Genomic DNA, 15,695 nt, shown 5'->3' on the forward strand with positions numbered 1-15,695 from the left:
TTTCGCCACGATGTCAAAGAAGAAGGTCCCTTACGTACTGGTTGTTTGAAAGCGGACAGAGAAGTACGAGGAAGGGCGTCCCTTACCTGAGAGATCTCTACCTGGCGAAGGGGCGGGTGTGGCAAATGTCCGGCGTGGCAAATGTCCGCACACCGGTTTCGAATCCCCTCGGGCATGAATGTTGAGTTCGTCCTACAAAAAAAGAGAGAGAAAAGAAAAGGGGGAAGGGTGGCAGATTTGCCGCCCCTCGGAAAGTGCCGCCCAGTGCGGCCGCACGTTTCGCACGTGCCTTGCGCCGGTCCTGGTTCTAAGATCCTACAACAAATCGATGTCGCGATATTATACGGTAGGTTTGTGGGTCACGTCTATTGTCCATCATGTACACGAGTGTGACTTGTGCTGCATTCTGTAGATCCCCACAGGAGAGCTAGGTCAGTTGGGGCAAGGAGACGTGAGGCGAAGAAGCTAGAAAACAGTCACCAGTTTGAAAAAAAAATGGCTTTTATTGAATGCAGTGAATCGTAGGAAGAAACATACACAGCGCGCTATATCTCGTCTCAGTGGACCTTGACGATGGGTGCAGCCGCGGCGTAGGAGATGGCTGGGGCGACGGCGTGGGTGGCGTAGGCGACGGCGGGGGCGGCGTAGCTAACAGCGGGGGCGGCGTAGGCGACGGCGGGGGCGGCGTAGCTGACGGCGGGGGCGGCGTAGGCGACGGCGCGCACGGGGACGGGCACCTCGCGGTAGCGCAGCTCCGGCTGCTGCACCGTGATGGGCTGCTTGACCACGCTGACCTGCGCGGGCGCCACCTGCACCTTGGGCAGCAGCGGCGCGCCGGCGAGGGGGGACGCCAGCAGCCCGGCGGAGGCCACCGCCAGCAGCGCGCTCACAACCACCTGCACACGTCACACAAGGGGCTTCAGTCATTACCTCGAAACAGAAAAAAACTGTCTCTAGTAACAGATCGTCAATCACTTACTCGAACAATTAAGGATCGCCAACACTGTTTAATGATTGGTGCAAAAAGGTCACAATGGACGCTCGTAGTTTCAGCGATCTCACAAGGATCAATATTAGGCCCATAGCTTTCTTCACTAATGCTAACGATTTGTCAACTACTCTGCTCTGCTGTTCAGATAGTAGTGGTTATTTCTTATCAAAATATAATATCTTGTTGTTGTTGTTGTTGTGGTCTTCAGTCCTGAGACTGGTTTGATGCAGCTCTCCATGCTAATCTATCCTGTGCAAGCTCCTTCATCTCCCAGTACCTACTGCAACCTACATCCTTCTGAATCTGCTTAGTGTATTCATCTCTTGGTCTCCCTCTACGTTTTTACCCTCCACGCTGCCCTCCAATGCTAAATTTGTGATCCCTTGATGCCCCAAAACATGTCCTACCAACCGATCCCTTCTTCTAGTCAAGTTGTGCCACAAACTTCCCTTTTCCCCAATCCTATTCAATACCTCCTCATTAGTTACGTGATCTACCCATCTAATCTTCAGCATTCTTCTGTAGCACCACATTTCGAAAGCTTCTATTCTCTTCAAGTACAAACTATTTATTGTCCATGTTTCACTTCCATACATGGCTACACTCCATACAAATACTTTCAGAAACGACTTCCTGACACTTAAATCTATACTCGATGTTAAAAAGTTTCTCTTCTTCAGAAATGCTTTCTTTGCCATTGCCAGTCTACATTTTATATCCTCTCTACTTCGACCATCATCAGTTATTTTGCTCCCCAAATAGCGAAACTCCTTTACTACTTTAAGTGTCTCATTTCCTAATCTAATTCCCTCAGCATCACCCGACTTAATTCTACTACATTCCATTATCCTCGTTTTGCTTTTGTTGATGTTCATCTTATATCCTCCTTTCAAGACACTGTCCATTCCGTTCAGCTGCTATTCCAAGTCCTTTGCTGTCTCTGACAGAATTACTATGTCATCGGCGAACCTTAACGTTTTTATTTCTTCTCCATGGATTTTAATACCTACTCTGAATTTTTCTTTTGTTTCCTTTACTGCTTGCTCAATATACAGATTGAATAACATCGGGGAGAGGCTACAACCCTGTCTCACTCCCATCCCAACCACTCCTTCCCTTTCATGACCCTCGACTCTTATAACTGACGTCTACAAATGCTAGAAACGTAGGTTTGCCTTTCCTTAATCTTTCTTCTAAGATAAGTCGTAAAGTCAGTATTGCCTAACGTGTTCCAACATTTCTACGGAATCCAAACTGATCTTCCCCAGAGTCGGCTTGTACGAGTTTTCCCATTCGTCTGTAAATAATTCGCGTTAGTATTTTGCAGCTGTGGCTTATTAAACTGATAGTTCGGTAATTTTCACATCTGTCAACACCTGCTTTCTTTGGGATTGGAATTATTATAGTCTTCTTGAAGTCTGAGGGTATTTCGCCTGTCTCGTACATCTTGCTCACCAGATGGTAGAGTTTTGTCAGGACTGGCTCTCCCAAGGCCGTCAGTAGTTCTAATGGAATGTTGTCTACTCCCGAGGCCTTGTTTCGACTCAGGTCTTTCAGTGCTCTGTCAAAATCTTCACGCAGTATCGTATCTCCCATTTCATCTTCATCTACATCCTTTTCCATTTCCATAATATTGTCCTCAAGCACATCGCCCTTGTATAGACCCTCTATATACTCCTTCCACCTTTCTGCTTTCCCTTCTTTGCTTAGAACTGGGTTTCCATCTGAGCTCTTGATATTCATACAAGTGGCTCTCTTTTCTCCAAAGGTCTCTTTAATTTTCCTGTAGACAGTATCTATCTTACCCCTCGTGAGATAAGCCTCTACATCCTTACATTTGTCCTCTAGCCATTTTGCACTTCCTGTCGATCTCATTTTTGAGACATTTGTATTCCTTTTTGCCTGCTTCATTTACTGCATTTTTATATTTTCTCCTTTCATCAGTTAAATTCAATATTTCTTCTGTTACCCAAGGATTTCTACTAACCCTCGTCTTTTTACGTACTTGATCCTCTGCTGCCTTCACTACTTCATCCCATTGAGCTACCCATTCTTCTTCTACTGTATTTCTTTCCACCATTCCTGTCAATTGTTCCCTTATACTGTCCCTGAAACTCTGTACAACCTCTGGATTAGTCAGTTTATCCAAGTCCCATCTCCTTAAATTCCCACCTTTTTGCAGTTTCTTCAGTTTTAATCTACAGTTCATAACCAATAGACTGTTGTCAGAGTCCACACCTGCCCCTGGAAATGTCTTACAATTTAAAACCTGGTTCCTAAATCTCTGTCTTACCATTATATAATGTATCTGATACCTTTTAGGATCTCCAGGCTTCTTCCATGTATACAACCTTCCTTTATGATTCTTGAACCAAGTGTTAGCTATGATTAAATTATGCTCTGTGCAAAATTCTACCAGACGGCATCCTCTTTCATTTCTTAGCCACAATCCATATTCACCTACTATGTTTCCTTCTCTCCCTTTTCCTACTGCCGAATTCCAGTCACCCATGAGTATTAAATTTTCGTCTCCCTTCACTACCTGAATAATTTCTTTTATCTCATCATACATTTCTTCAATTTCTTCGTCATCTGCAGAGCTAGTTGGCATATAAACTTGTACTACTAGGCATGAGCTTCGTGTCTATCTTGGCCGCCGGCTTTGTGGTCTCGCGGTTCTAGGCGCGCAGTCCGGAACCGTGCGACTGCTACGGTCGCAGGTTCGAATCCTGCCTCGGGCATGGATGTGTGTGATGTCCTTAGTTTAGTTAGGTTTAAGTAGTTTTAAGTTCTAGGGGACTGATGATCACAGCAGTTGAGTCCCATAGTACTCAGAGCCATCTATCTTGGCCACTATAATACGTTCACTACGCTGTTTGTAGTAGCTTACCCGCACTCCTATTTTTTTATTCATTATTAAACCTACTCCTGCATTACCCATATTTGATTTTGTATTTATAACCCTGTAGTCACCTGACCAGAAGTCTTGTTCCTCCTGCCACCGAACTTCACTAATTCCCACTATATATAACTTTAACATATCCATTTCCCTTTTTAAATTTTCTAACCTACCTGCCCGATTAAGGGATCTGACATTCCACGCTCCGATCCGTAGAACGCCACTTTTCTTTCTCCTGATAACGACATCCTCTTGAGTAGTCCCCGCCCGGAGATTCGAATGGGGGACTATTTTACCTCCGGAATATTTTACCCAAGAGGACGCCATCATCATTTAACCATACAGTAAAGCTGCATGCCCTCGGGAAAAATTACGGCTGTAGTTCCCCCTTGCTTTCAGCCGTTCGCAGTACCACAACAGCAAGGCCGTTTTGGTTTGTTACAAGGCCAGATCAGTCAATCATCCAGTTTTGGTTAGTGTTACAAGGCCAGATCAGTCAATCATCTAGACTGTTGCCCCTGCAACTACTGAAAAGGCTGCTGCCCCTTTTCAGGAACCACACGTTTGTCTGGCCTCTCAACAGATACCCCTCCGTTGTGGTTGCACCTACGGGTGCTTCTTAATTTTGCGGGTTGTTGTTTTCATTTTATTTTTATTGGTTTCATTTAACTACCCATGTCTGTAGGAGGTTACTACACGAATGTTTCTTATCAAATTACGGGATACAAGGGCGTTATATAAATTGTAAACTTACAACTTTACTTATCATAAGTGTCATACACTTATTATATACCGAGTGGTCAAAAAGTCAGTATAAATTTGAAAACTTAACACTGAATAATGTAGATAGAGAGGTAAAAATTGACACATATGCTTGGAATGACATGGGGTTTTATTAGAAGAAAAAAAAAGAAAAAACAAAGTTCACAAAATGTTCGACAGATGACGCTGGACAGCAAAACTGCTACTACCGTGACGGGTGAGAGGTACGCCGATAGGTTACAGAATCGCATCATCCCCAGCCTGGCTGATAAACACCTGCTGGAGCGTACGATGTTTATGCAGGATGGCGCTCCACCCCATATTGCTAGACGCTTGAAAGATCTATTGCGAGCGTCGTTTGGTGATGATCGTGTGCTCAGCCGCCACTTTCGTCATGCTTGGCCTCCCAGGTCCCCAGACATCAGTCCGTGCGATTATTGGCTTTGGGGTTACCTGAAGTAGCAAGTGTATCGTGATCGACCGACATCTCTAGGGATGCTGAAAGACAACATCCGACGCCAATGCCTCACCAGAAATCCGGACATGCTTTACAGTGCTGTTCACAACATTATTCCTCGACTACAGCTATATTCCTGTAAATAACATCATCGTTGCTTTGTCTTACTTTGTTATGCTAATTATTGCTATTCTGATCAGATGAAGCGCCATCTGTCGGCCATTTTTTGAACGTTTGTATATTTTTGGTTCTAATAAAACCCCATGTCATTCCAAGCATGTGTGTCAATTTGTACCTCTCTATCTACGTTATTTCGTGATTTATTCAGTTTTCAAATTTATACTGACTTTTTGATCACCCGGTGATATACGTGTATATGGTTTGTTGAGAACTTACAATCCTTTTAAATTCTCATATACCGGTATTTAATACTCACATTAACTCTTATATTAATACTTATATTTTATTCATGTGTTTATTCTCCGGAATGATTTGGTGCATTCCCTTGGGTGATGCGTATCGTAGAAACATTCGAAGTACAGGTATTCCGAACACCATGTGCATCGTGCGAAGACAAGTTCTTCACAGTGACATTTCTCCGTATGGATCTCACTCAGGAAGGAAATGTCGCTAATATTTTTGAAAATTTTGAGTACTGGCAATAATTTCATGGCAAACCATACATTACAGATGACTTTTCCAAAAACTGTCGCTTGCAATAGATTATGAATCAAGATACACTACGTAAATTTCAACGAAAACAATTTCAAACAATTTTATTATTTTTTCTAAATTCATTCATCTGACAAGCAATTAACAGACGATTAAGGACAATGTTATATCAATATACACTGGAGGGCAACGTTATATCTTTACATAGAGGAAGTAATATACAGACATGGCAATATAAATGAAAAACAAAAATAAAAGTAATGAAAAGACAAGCAATCTTATTCGCTCCTCAGTTTAGGGTATCTCTTCCACCGTTACTACTATACTTCACAGAAATAAACTTTTCTTCTTCTGCAAAGAATTTTGGGATAATTCTGGACCGCACTGAACACACATCTGCAATCTGTAAGAAGATGTCAGCGGCATCTCATTCACTGCAGAAATATAAGCAGTTTTTAAATGTAGCGCTATAGAAAAATGCTGCAGATTAGATGGGTGGATCGAATAACTGATGTGGTTGTGCTGAATCTAACTGGATAAAAAAGAAATTCATGGCACAGCTTGACTAAAAGTAGGGATCGGTTGATAGTCCACATCCTGCGACATCAAGAAATTTTCAGTTTGGCCGTGGAAGATAATTTGTAAAAGGAAATCAAGGGTTGAGTTGGCTACAGTGAACAAGTTCTAATGAACGTAGGTTGCATTAGTTATGCAGAGATGAAGAGGCTTGCACCGAACATACAGTATGTTTCAAAATGAACACATCGGTTTTAAGGCGTTGTAGCATTTATTACGTTCGACGTACAGTTGTAAATAATACACGAAATGAAAGAGCAATTCAAACTGTTTTGTTTGTATACCTGTGCGCAGTGGGAAGAGTATGGAATGACAAAAAGTGACTGAAAAACGTGTCGAAGGAGTGCGAGTCTTTCACGTTTAGCCCCAGGAAATATCCCCGTGGAAAGTTTATGGTCCTTTCATTTTCGGTGAATCAACTGTAACTGGTGTTTCTTATCATGATGTGCTACAGCTATGGCCCGTGCCTCAGCGGGAAGAAGCTGAAAAACACATCTTTACTTGGCAGAAAGATGGTGCGCCGTCTCACTGGTATAATTCAGTACGCGACTGGTTAAACGACGTTGTATCCGACCGGTGGATTGGGCGCAAGGGGCCGGTTGACACGGCATTTTATGCATGACCTCCATGTTGACACACGTTCTGACGCTATCGTGTGTATGTGCCTCCGATACCAGCTGATCTATCCAGCTTTAGAAACAGTGTTATTGCAACAGTTGGCAACGGCCTTACCGCAGGGGATACATCGGTTCCCGTGATATCACCGAAGTTAAGAGCTGTCGGGCGTGGTCGGCACTTGGATGGGTGACCATCCAGGCCGCCATGCGCTGTTGCCATTTTTGGGGTGCACTCAGCCTCGTGATGCTAATTGAGGAGCTACTCGACCGAATAGTAGCGGCTTCGGCCAAGAATACCATCATAACGACCGGGAGAGCGGTGTACTGACCCCACGCCCCTCCTATCCGCAACCTACTCTGAGGATTACACGGCCGTCGGATGCTCCCGGTAGGCCACTCTTGGCCTGAGGACGGAGTGCTTTATTGCAACAGTTAACCCTGACACACTGATCAAGGTTTCGGAACAATTCGCCTACCGCCTCGATGTGTGATCGGTGTTCACACAGAATAATTGTAAGAAAAACTGTTTTTCCCTTTCATTTGCTGTATTATTTATAATTGTAAGGTGAATGAATTATGTGCTACAAAGCCTTAAAACCCGTGTGTTCATTTTGAAACACCCTGTACTAGTGCGGAAAATTGCGACAAACCAGGCTTTGGCCTGAAGACCAGAACAACAATGTTAATATGTATTTGTAATAGTATGACAATCTCAGCAATGAAAAGTTAAGTCATTAGATTGTTCAGTCCCACAGCAAGCCAGTTCCTTTATATGCTTGCAATACAAATTATGTCATGTCGAAGTTCTAGATGCACGTAGTTAGAAAACTGCAACAAGGCACTCAGGAGCATCAGTAACGTTTTGGAAACAAGAAAAGTCCGAAAAGAAACTAAATTAACAGCATGAACGATTTAACACGACCAAATCTCTGTTTTGCTAGCTACGTATGCGTCAAATCGAAATAAAGAGAGGAAACTGTCTTCACACATTGAAATGAAATATGAACGAAAGTGTTGACTGCTGTTTGTTGGATTATAAACGCAGAGCAACCGCAGTGGAAGAGCACAAGGTAACTCCTGTAACAGACAACTTTTCAGGGAAACTGACAAAATTGGCTTCAGCGCGTGAGAGGAAATGGAGCGTTTCAGACAGTCACAAGAAAGAATATATTACTTGTCTAGAGGAAAAAGCTCAGTGAGTTGGCCTTACAAAGGGTAGACAGAGACTGTAAAAGGCCATTTAAAAGTCCGAGGGGCAGTCGTACAGTTTTAATTATCATTTCGAAAAAGTGAAATTTTCAAAATTAATTTTTCGGTAGTTCTCACGTATATGTTCGCAGCCCTGGTACACATTGTACCATAGTACTGTAGCACGCCGCTAGAGCATCCAAACAAAACGGCGCAGTATATTTATAAAGTGGAGTATGCTGCAGTAATTTGTTTCATACGTCTGAAGGGGAAGAGCGTTACAACAATGAATGGTGTGTTTGTAATGTGAACTGCAACAATGCACCATCGTGACGCAGTGGTATGGTGGTGCACACAACTCCGTAAAGGAACGCGAATCGCAAGAGAAGGCCGGCGGTTCGCAATCGCGGCTACAGTAGGAAAAGTGAAAAATCGACCATGGTTCATTGTTTAACATATTGCACGACTTTCTGAATGTGACAAAGATCGCCGCATTCTGGGTTCCGTGAAAGCTAACAACTAATCAAAAAGCGCGTAGAAATGAGGCAGCAGCGGAAATGTTGGAGCTGTGTCAGATCAATCGAGGTGACTACTGTAGTCACCAAACCACCATCCATGGACGACACTGGGTGTATAACCATGACACAAGGTAAAGGTTGTACATGCAAGGCTGTTACTGGCACCGAAAGTTGCGTCCGGTCACTCAGGAAAGAGGTAGGACCTGAAATTTAGAATAGCGCAGAAATAACAGAAATGTTTAACTCTGTTACCATATGTTCCTTTGCTAGGAAAAATCCAGGAGTATTGCACCAATTTAATGTTTGTTCCATTGAAAACATAAGAGAGATAGATATGTCACCGGTGCTGAGAAACAACTGAAATCGTCAAAATTGAACAAGGCCCCTGACCCCAAAGGAATCCTTGTCAGATTCTTTACCCAATTTGCGGTTGACTTAGCCCCTCTGTTACATATAAACTATCGTAGATTACTCGAACAAAAATTCGTGTCCAGTAGCTGGACGAAAGCACAGGCCAAGCCGGTCTTCAAGAAGGGTGAGAAAAGAGATCCACCAAACTACAGTCCAATATCCCTGACACATATTTGTTATAGAATCTTAGAACATATCCTAAGCTTAAACATAATGAGGTTTTTCGGACAGAACTATCTCCTTCATGCCATTCAGCATAGATTTCGAAAACATCGCTCACGCGAAACATAACTAAAATTTTTCTCACTCTGAAAGCCAGGGATCAAGGCAGGTAGCTAGACGCAACATTTCTCGATTTCCGAAAAGCTTTTGGCGTAGTACGACACCTACGCTCATTTATCGAAAGTTCCATTGTATGGAGTATCAAGCGAAATTTGTGGCTCGACTGACGATTTTTTAGCAAGGGGAAGGCAGCAAGATATCTTGGCTGGAGAGTCATCAACAGATAAAATAAAATTCGGGCGTGCTCCAGGGAAATGTGTTGGGACCCTTGCTGTTAAAGTTGTATATCAATGACCTTGCGGACAACATTAATAGTAACTTCAGACTTTTCGCAGATGATGCAGTTATCTATAATGAAGTACAGTCTGAAAGAAGTTGCACAAATATTCAGTCAGATCTTGATAAGATTTTAAAATGATGCAAAGACCGACAACTTGCTTTAAATGTTCATAAATATAAAATTGTGTGTTTCACACAACGAAGAAACTAGCATCCTATGTCTATAATATCAGTGAGTCACTGCTGGAGTGGGTACACTCACAAAAGTACCTGAATGTAACACTTTGCAAGGACGTAAAATGGAAAAACCACAGTCTCAACAAGAGCACTGCAGATAGGAGATTGATCACAAATCATTCTTGCGATCCATACTAGAATACTGCTCAAGTGTGTGGGACCCGCATCAAATAGGACTAACACGGGATATTGAATGTGTACAGAAAACGGCAACACGGATTTTCACAGGTTTTTTTGACCTATGGGAGACGTAAGAGATGTTTAAAGAATTGAAGAAAGAATTGAACCGGCAGACTTTTGAACATAGAAACTGTCCCGAGAAATCCTACTTACAAAGTTTCAAAAATCAGCTTTAAATGGTAACTCTTTGACTATACAACAACTCGCTAGATAACGCTTCCGTAGGGATAGCGAGGACAAGATCAGAGTAACTACAGCGAGCACAGCAGCATTTGAACAATTAGTCTTCCCGCACTCCATACGGGAAAGGGATGGGAAAAAGCCCTAATAGTTGACACAATGGGTCGTGCCCTCTGCCATGCACTCTAGAATGGTTTTCAGAGTAGGGGTGTAGGCGTAAACGCAGAGCAAAGCGAGCAGTGGAAACATACGGTGTCACCACCGCCGGAAAAGGTGAATCACAAACGGACAGGGCGATGCCTACGTATGAGCCCAAAGTTCTCTTATGCTACCTTCGTGGTCTCCACGCGAAATGTGGCAGTAGAATCGTTCTGCAGTCAGCTTCAAATGCCAGTTCTCTAAATTTTCTCTCTCCCCCCCCCCCCCCCCCCCGCCTCAGCACCACCACCCCCTCTCCCAGAAACTCTCATTTCAGTTCACGGAGTAACTCGGTAATACCCGTCTGTTATTCGAACCTTCCGGCAACAAAACTAGCAGCATGCTTCTGAATTGCTTCGATATCTTCCTTTAATCCGACCTACTATGGATCCCAGAAGCTCGAGCAGCACTCAAGACTGGGTCGCACTAATGCTGCACACGCAGTCTCCTTAGATAATGTGGCGTTCACAGATAATTCTCATAAGGGTCAAACTGTCACAGGAGCGTACTGCCGAAATCTCCTGACAACATTACGGGCGACTGTCAAGACGAAGAAAAGTCCAACAGGCCCCTCCCCCCCCCCCCCCAGTCCCTCCTCCTGACTTCCTCCTCTTCCCTCGGATGAAGAAACCATTGTGTGGTCAACGTTCCCAGAACGACGACTAGCTGAACTTCGAGAAGGAACTTTTCCTAAAGAGCCATTACGCACACTTGCACAGCGGTGGTCGACGTCACCTAATCCATTGTTCGGAGAAAAAGTGCAGCATTGAAGTGTGAATATGTAGGGAAGAAACACCAAGTTTAGTGGATACAGGTTGAATCTTTCGAGATGTAACTAAAACGTTATGACTTGCCCCTAACAAATGCCTAGCCACTGAAAAGATTGTCGAAACCTTCGTTGGATCACTTTTGCGTCGTAGCCTTAGCGGTAAACCAGCACTCGTATCGTCGGCTACTCACCAGAGTAGAGTACATCGCGGCTGTGTGGTGCTGGGACGTCACAGGAGAAGTGCAGCTGCCTGGGCGTGCCGCGGTCTTATATACGCGGAGCGGCGCACCGGATTTGGCGACCGCGGTAACGGATCGGCGAGGCGCGGACCACGACCACGCCTTGACAGACAAGACGGGCCGCAGATCGCGTTCCGGCCGGGCGCTTGGCCCCTTCTTGCCCCGAGAGCTTCTGGAAGCTTGACCGCGGAGCGCCCGCCGCCTAGCGGCCTACAAGGCCGCACACCCACACGACCTTGCCCACCGGAGTCGATGGCTCGCGTTTCAGCCGTGCTAGCAGTCGCGGATCTCCGCCACTCCGTTCATTGTTCGCCAAACTAAATTTGCTACTGCTGTTGGCGTGTAGTAGATCGTAGTCAGAGGTATGACGAGAATTTGGTAACAGAAATAACTGAAAACGATGAAAGTATGAAGGGACAAAATAGAAAGTTCGACTGGGTAGAATACATGCAAAATACGCTACTGGTCATTAAAATTACTACACCAAGAATAAATGCAGATGATAAACGGGTATTCATTGGACAAATATATTATACTAGAACTGACATGTCATTACATCTTCAGGCAATTTGGGTGCATAGATGCTGAGAAATCAGTACCCAGAACAACCACTTCTGGCCGTAATAACGGCCTTGATACGCCTGGGCATTGAGTCAAACAGAGCTTCGATGGCGTTTACAGGTACAGCTGCCCATGCAGCTTCAAGACGATACCACAGTTCATCAAGAGTAGTGAATGGCGTATTGTGACGGACCAGTTGCTCGGCCACCATTGACCAGACGTTCTCAATTGGTGAGAGATCTGGAGAATGTGCTGGCCAGAACAGCAGTCGAACATTTTCTGTATCCAGAAAGGCCCGTACAGGACGTGCAACATGCGGTCGTGCATTATCCTGCTGAAATGTAGGGTTTCGCAGGGATCGAATGACGGGTAGAGCCACGGGTCGTAACACATCTGAAATGTGACGTCCACTGTTCAAAGTGCCGTCAATGCGAACAAGAGGTGACCGAGACGTGTAACCAATGGCACCCCATACCATCACGCCGGGTGATACGCCAGTATGGTGATGACGAATACACGCTTCCAATGTGCGTTCACCGCGATGCCGCCAAACACGGATGCGACCATCATGAGGCTGTAAACAGAACCTGGATTCATCCGAAAAAATGACGTTTTGCCATTCGTGCACCCAGGTTCGTCGGTGAGTAGATCATCGCAGGCGCTCCTGTCTGCGATACAGCGTCAGGGTTAACCGCAGCCATGGTCTCCGAGCTGATAGTCCATGCTGCTGCAAACGTCGTCGAACTGTTCGTGCAGATGGTTGTTGTCTTGCAAACGTCCCCATCTGTTGACTCAGGGATCGGGACGTGGCTGCACGATCCGTTACAGCCATGCGGATAAGGTGCCTGTCATCTCGACTGCTAGTGATACGAGGCCGTTGGGATCTAGCACGGTGTTCCGTTTTACCCTCCTGAACCCACCGATTCCATATTCTGGCTTGGTTCAAATGGCTCTGAGCACTATGCGACTTAACTTCCGAGGTCATCAGTCGCCTAGAACTTAGAACTGATTAAACCTAACTAACCTAAGGACATCACACACATGCATGCCCGAGGCAGGATTCGAACCTGCGACCGTAGCGTTCGCTCGGTTCCAGACTGTAGCGCTTAGAAACGCACGGCCACTCCGGCCGGCGATTCCATATTCTGCTAACAGTCATTGGATCTCGACCAACGCGAGCATCAATGTCGCGATACGATAAACCCCAATCGCGACAGGTTACATACAATCCGACCTTTATCAAAGTCGGAAACGTGATGGTACGCATTTTCCTCCTTCCACGACGGATCACAACTTTTCACCAGGCAACGCCGGTCAACTGCTGTTTGTGTCTGAGAAATCGGTTGGAAACTTTCCTCACGTCAAAACGTTGTAGGTGTCGCCACCGGCGCCAACCTTGTGTGAATGCTCTGAAAAGCTAATTATTTGCATATCACAGCATCTTCTTCCTGTCGGTTAAATTTCGCGTCTGTAGCACGTCATCTTCTTGGTGTAGCAATTTTAATGGCCAGTAGTGTAATTTACAAAATAATTGTCGTAATGTATAAACTGTTGTCGATGCACTAGCCGCGATAGTTCACTATAGTAATCTGTTATAAAGCAACTAACTGCCGAGGAAGTAATGGAATCACACAGATGTGATATGATCTTTTCTTCTTCTTCTTCTTCTTATGGCCGACTAAGGACCATGTGCCAGTTCCAGTTCCTTATTCATTGTTATTTTCTTTTCTCCTAGTACAATTTCATCTGCTCAGTATGTTTTCTTCTCTCTTCTGTCCAATTCAGACCGGTTTCTTTTATTTTCTTTCCTACCTTGGCATCCTTCCGTATTCAACACTTTTCCTTCTCCGTCAGTTATTTTTTCAGCTTTTACATTTGTTTTCTAAATCCTACATTACTTTGTGGGGTCAACTTGACTTTTTATCCCACAGAATTTGAAGATCTTTTTAGTTAATCTACTGTCTTTCATTCGGTATAAATGTTCAAAAAATGCAAGTCTTCTTTTTATCATTAATTCTAACACGTTTTCTATGTTTCGATAAATTTCACCGTTAATTCATTATTTCCTACCTTCCACAATTTTTAGTAGTCCTAACATTTTCCTAATGACCCGCCTCTCTAGCATTTCTAATTTATTTAAGTTATAGTTTAACGCTATACATTCTTGGTTATGCTGTGTTGTAACGCCCAATTGTTGCATTTTGAGATAGGCATTTTTGTATTGTAAAAGTCTTTAGTTGTTGGTGTTTTGTTTATTTATTGGACCTCGCTTACACACGATTTATCTGTTTCATTTTATTAAAAGGTTCATTACAAATATAATACCACCATTTTCAGGTACAGTTAATTATAATTATCTGTTGCTATGCAGCATCGACAGTTAAATTTTGATGATTCTTTTGACGCAGAAAATTAATTATAATTTTGCACTTTTTAAATTTTTTTTAGCTGCATTAAGAGAGACTTAACCGACTTGGGCCGCAGTGTATTACTGTTCTTGATAGACGCTGCTCTGCCAAACATCATTGAATAATAATTGAGGAGTGGGTATGTTAGCAAATTATACCTTTATCATTCACCAATTAAGTGCTAAAAGAAGACATCACTACATTCTTAAATGGTTCAAATGGCTCTAAGCACTATGGGACTTAACATCTGAGGTCATCAGTCCCCTAGACTTAGAACTAATTAAACCTAACTAACCTAAGGACATCACACACAGGATTCGAACCTGCGACAGTAGCAGAGGCGAGGTTCCGGACTGAAGCCCCTACAACTGCTCGGCCACAGCGGCCGGCACTACATTCTCGTTTCTTTACATAACAAGAACTGAAATGAGCAGCAAGTGTCGAAAAGAAAGTGGAAACACTTATTCATCCCGTAATTATGGATGCTTTTCGCTGGACTTTGAGAGCTTCAAAAACGTGTATGCACTCTGTGAAAGTTTATCACCACCTGACACCTATGTGGCATGCTCCGTATACGTCTACAGAGGTCACCCTGTGGTATACGTTTCCATTCTTCATTGAAAGCCCTCGATAGTCGTTGGAGACTCTTTGATGGGACAAGACGACCACGAACACGTCTGTCAAGCATGACCCACACCGCCCGCCACGTGGATCCTGGCTTTATCGCGCGTGAGAAGGAATTCAGGGCCACTAACGTTACAGCAACCACCAGTCGGTCCAACAGAATCTGTTCAATGCACTGCTTGGCGGTAAGGCGACCATGAACAACAACATCCGTACGGCTGTCAACATTGAATCCTCCTCACAACATCATAGAGCGTTGGAAATCTGTCGATTTCCTGGACAGCAAGTAGTACGTACCGCACACCACAACGCCTCCACACACGAATATGGTCATTGTCTTTAGTCACAGGATAACAGGATTCGTCAGAGATGAAGATTCCAGTTGACATGGGAAGGACAGAAGGAGAGCTGTAAGATGTTACAGTGTCAAGCGAAATGGTCGAACAGGAAGCCTGGGACGTAAGGTCTTTTCTCGTAAACTTTTCCTTACAGTCTAGACGGTCACAGCGCTTCCAGTAGCCCTTCTGATATAGTCTTGCAGTGCTGTGACGGTAGCCGTACGACGCCGCAACACAGATATCGGTCTTCACGTAGGATTGTAATGCTTCGGCGAGCTTGTCCAACTCGCCTCTTGCACTGACCTGTCT

The 15,695-nt window shown here is 44.2% G+C and overlaps 1 protein-coding gene across 1 annotated transcript; it reads right to left on the reverse strand.

Moving 5' to 3' along the window:
• Positions 1-483: 483 nt before the first annotated feature.
• On the reverse strand, positions 484-11,562 carry LOC124711824 (cuticle protein 16.5-like). Its single transcript, XM_047242052.1, has 2 exons — positions 11,408-11,562; positions 484-896 (listed from the first exon to the last, which is right to left on the reverse strand). The coding sequence occupies exons 1-2, from the start codon at positions 11,420-11,422 to the stop codon at positions 558-560; spliced, it is 354 nt and encodes a 117-aa protein (XP_047098008.1). The 5' UTR covers positions 11,423-11,562; the 3' UTR covers positions 484-557.
• Between the last annotated feature and the right edge of the window lie 4,133 nt (positions 11,563-15,695).

Source organism: Schistocerca piceifrons, chromosome 8 (genome assembly GCF_021461385.2).
Source record: "Schistocerca piceifrons isolate TAMUIC-IGC-003096 chromosome 8, iqSchPice1.1, whole genome shotgun sequence".
NCBI lineage: Eukaryota > Metazoa > Arthropoda > Insecta > Orthoptera > Acrididae > Schistocerca > Schistocerca piceifrons.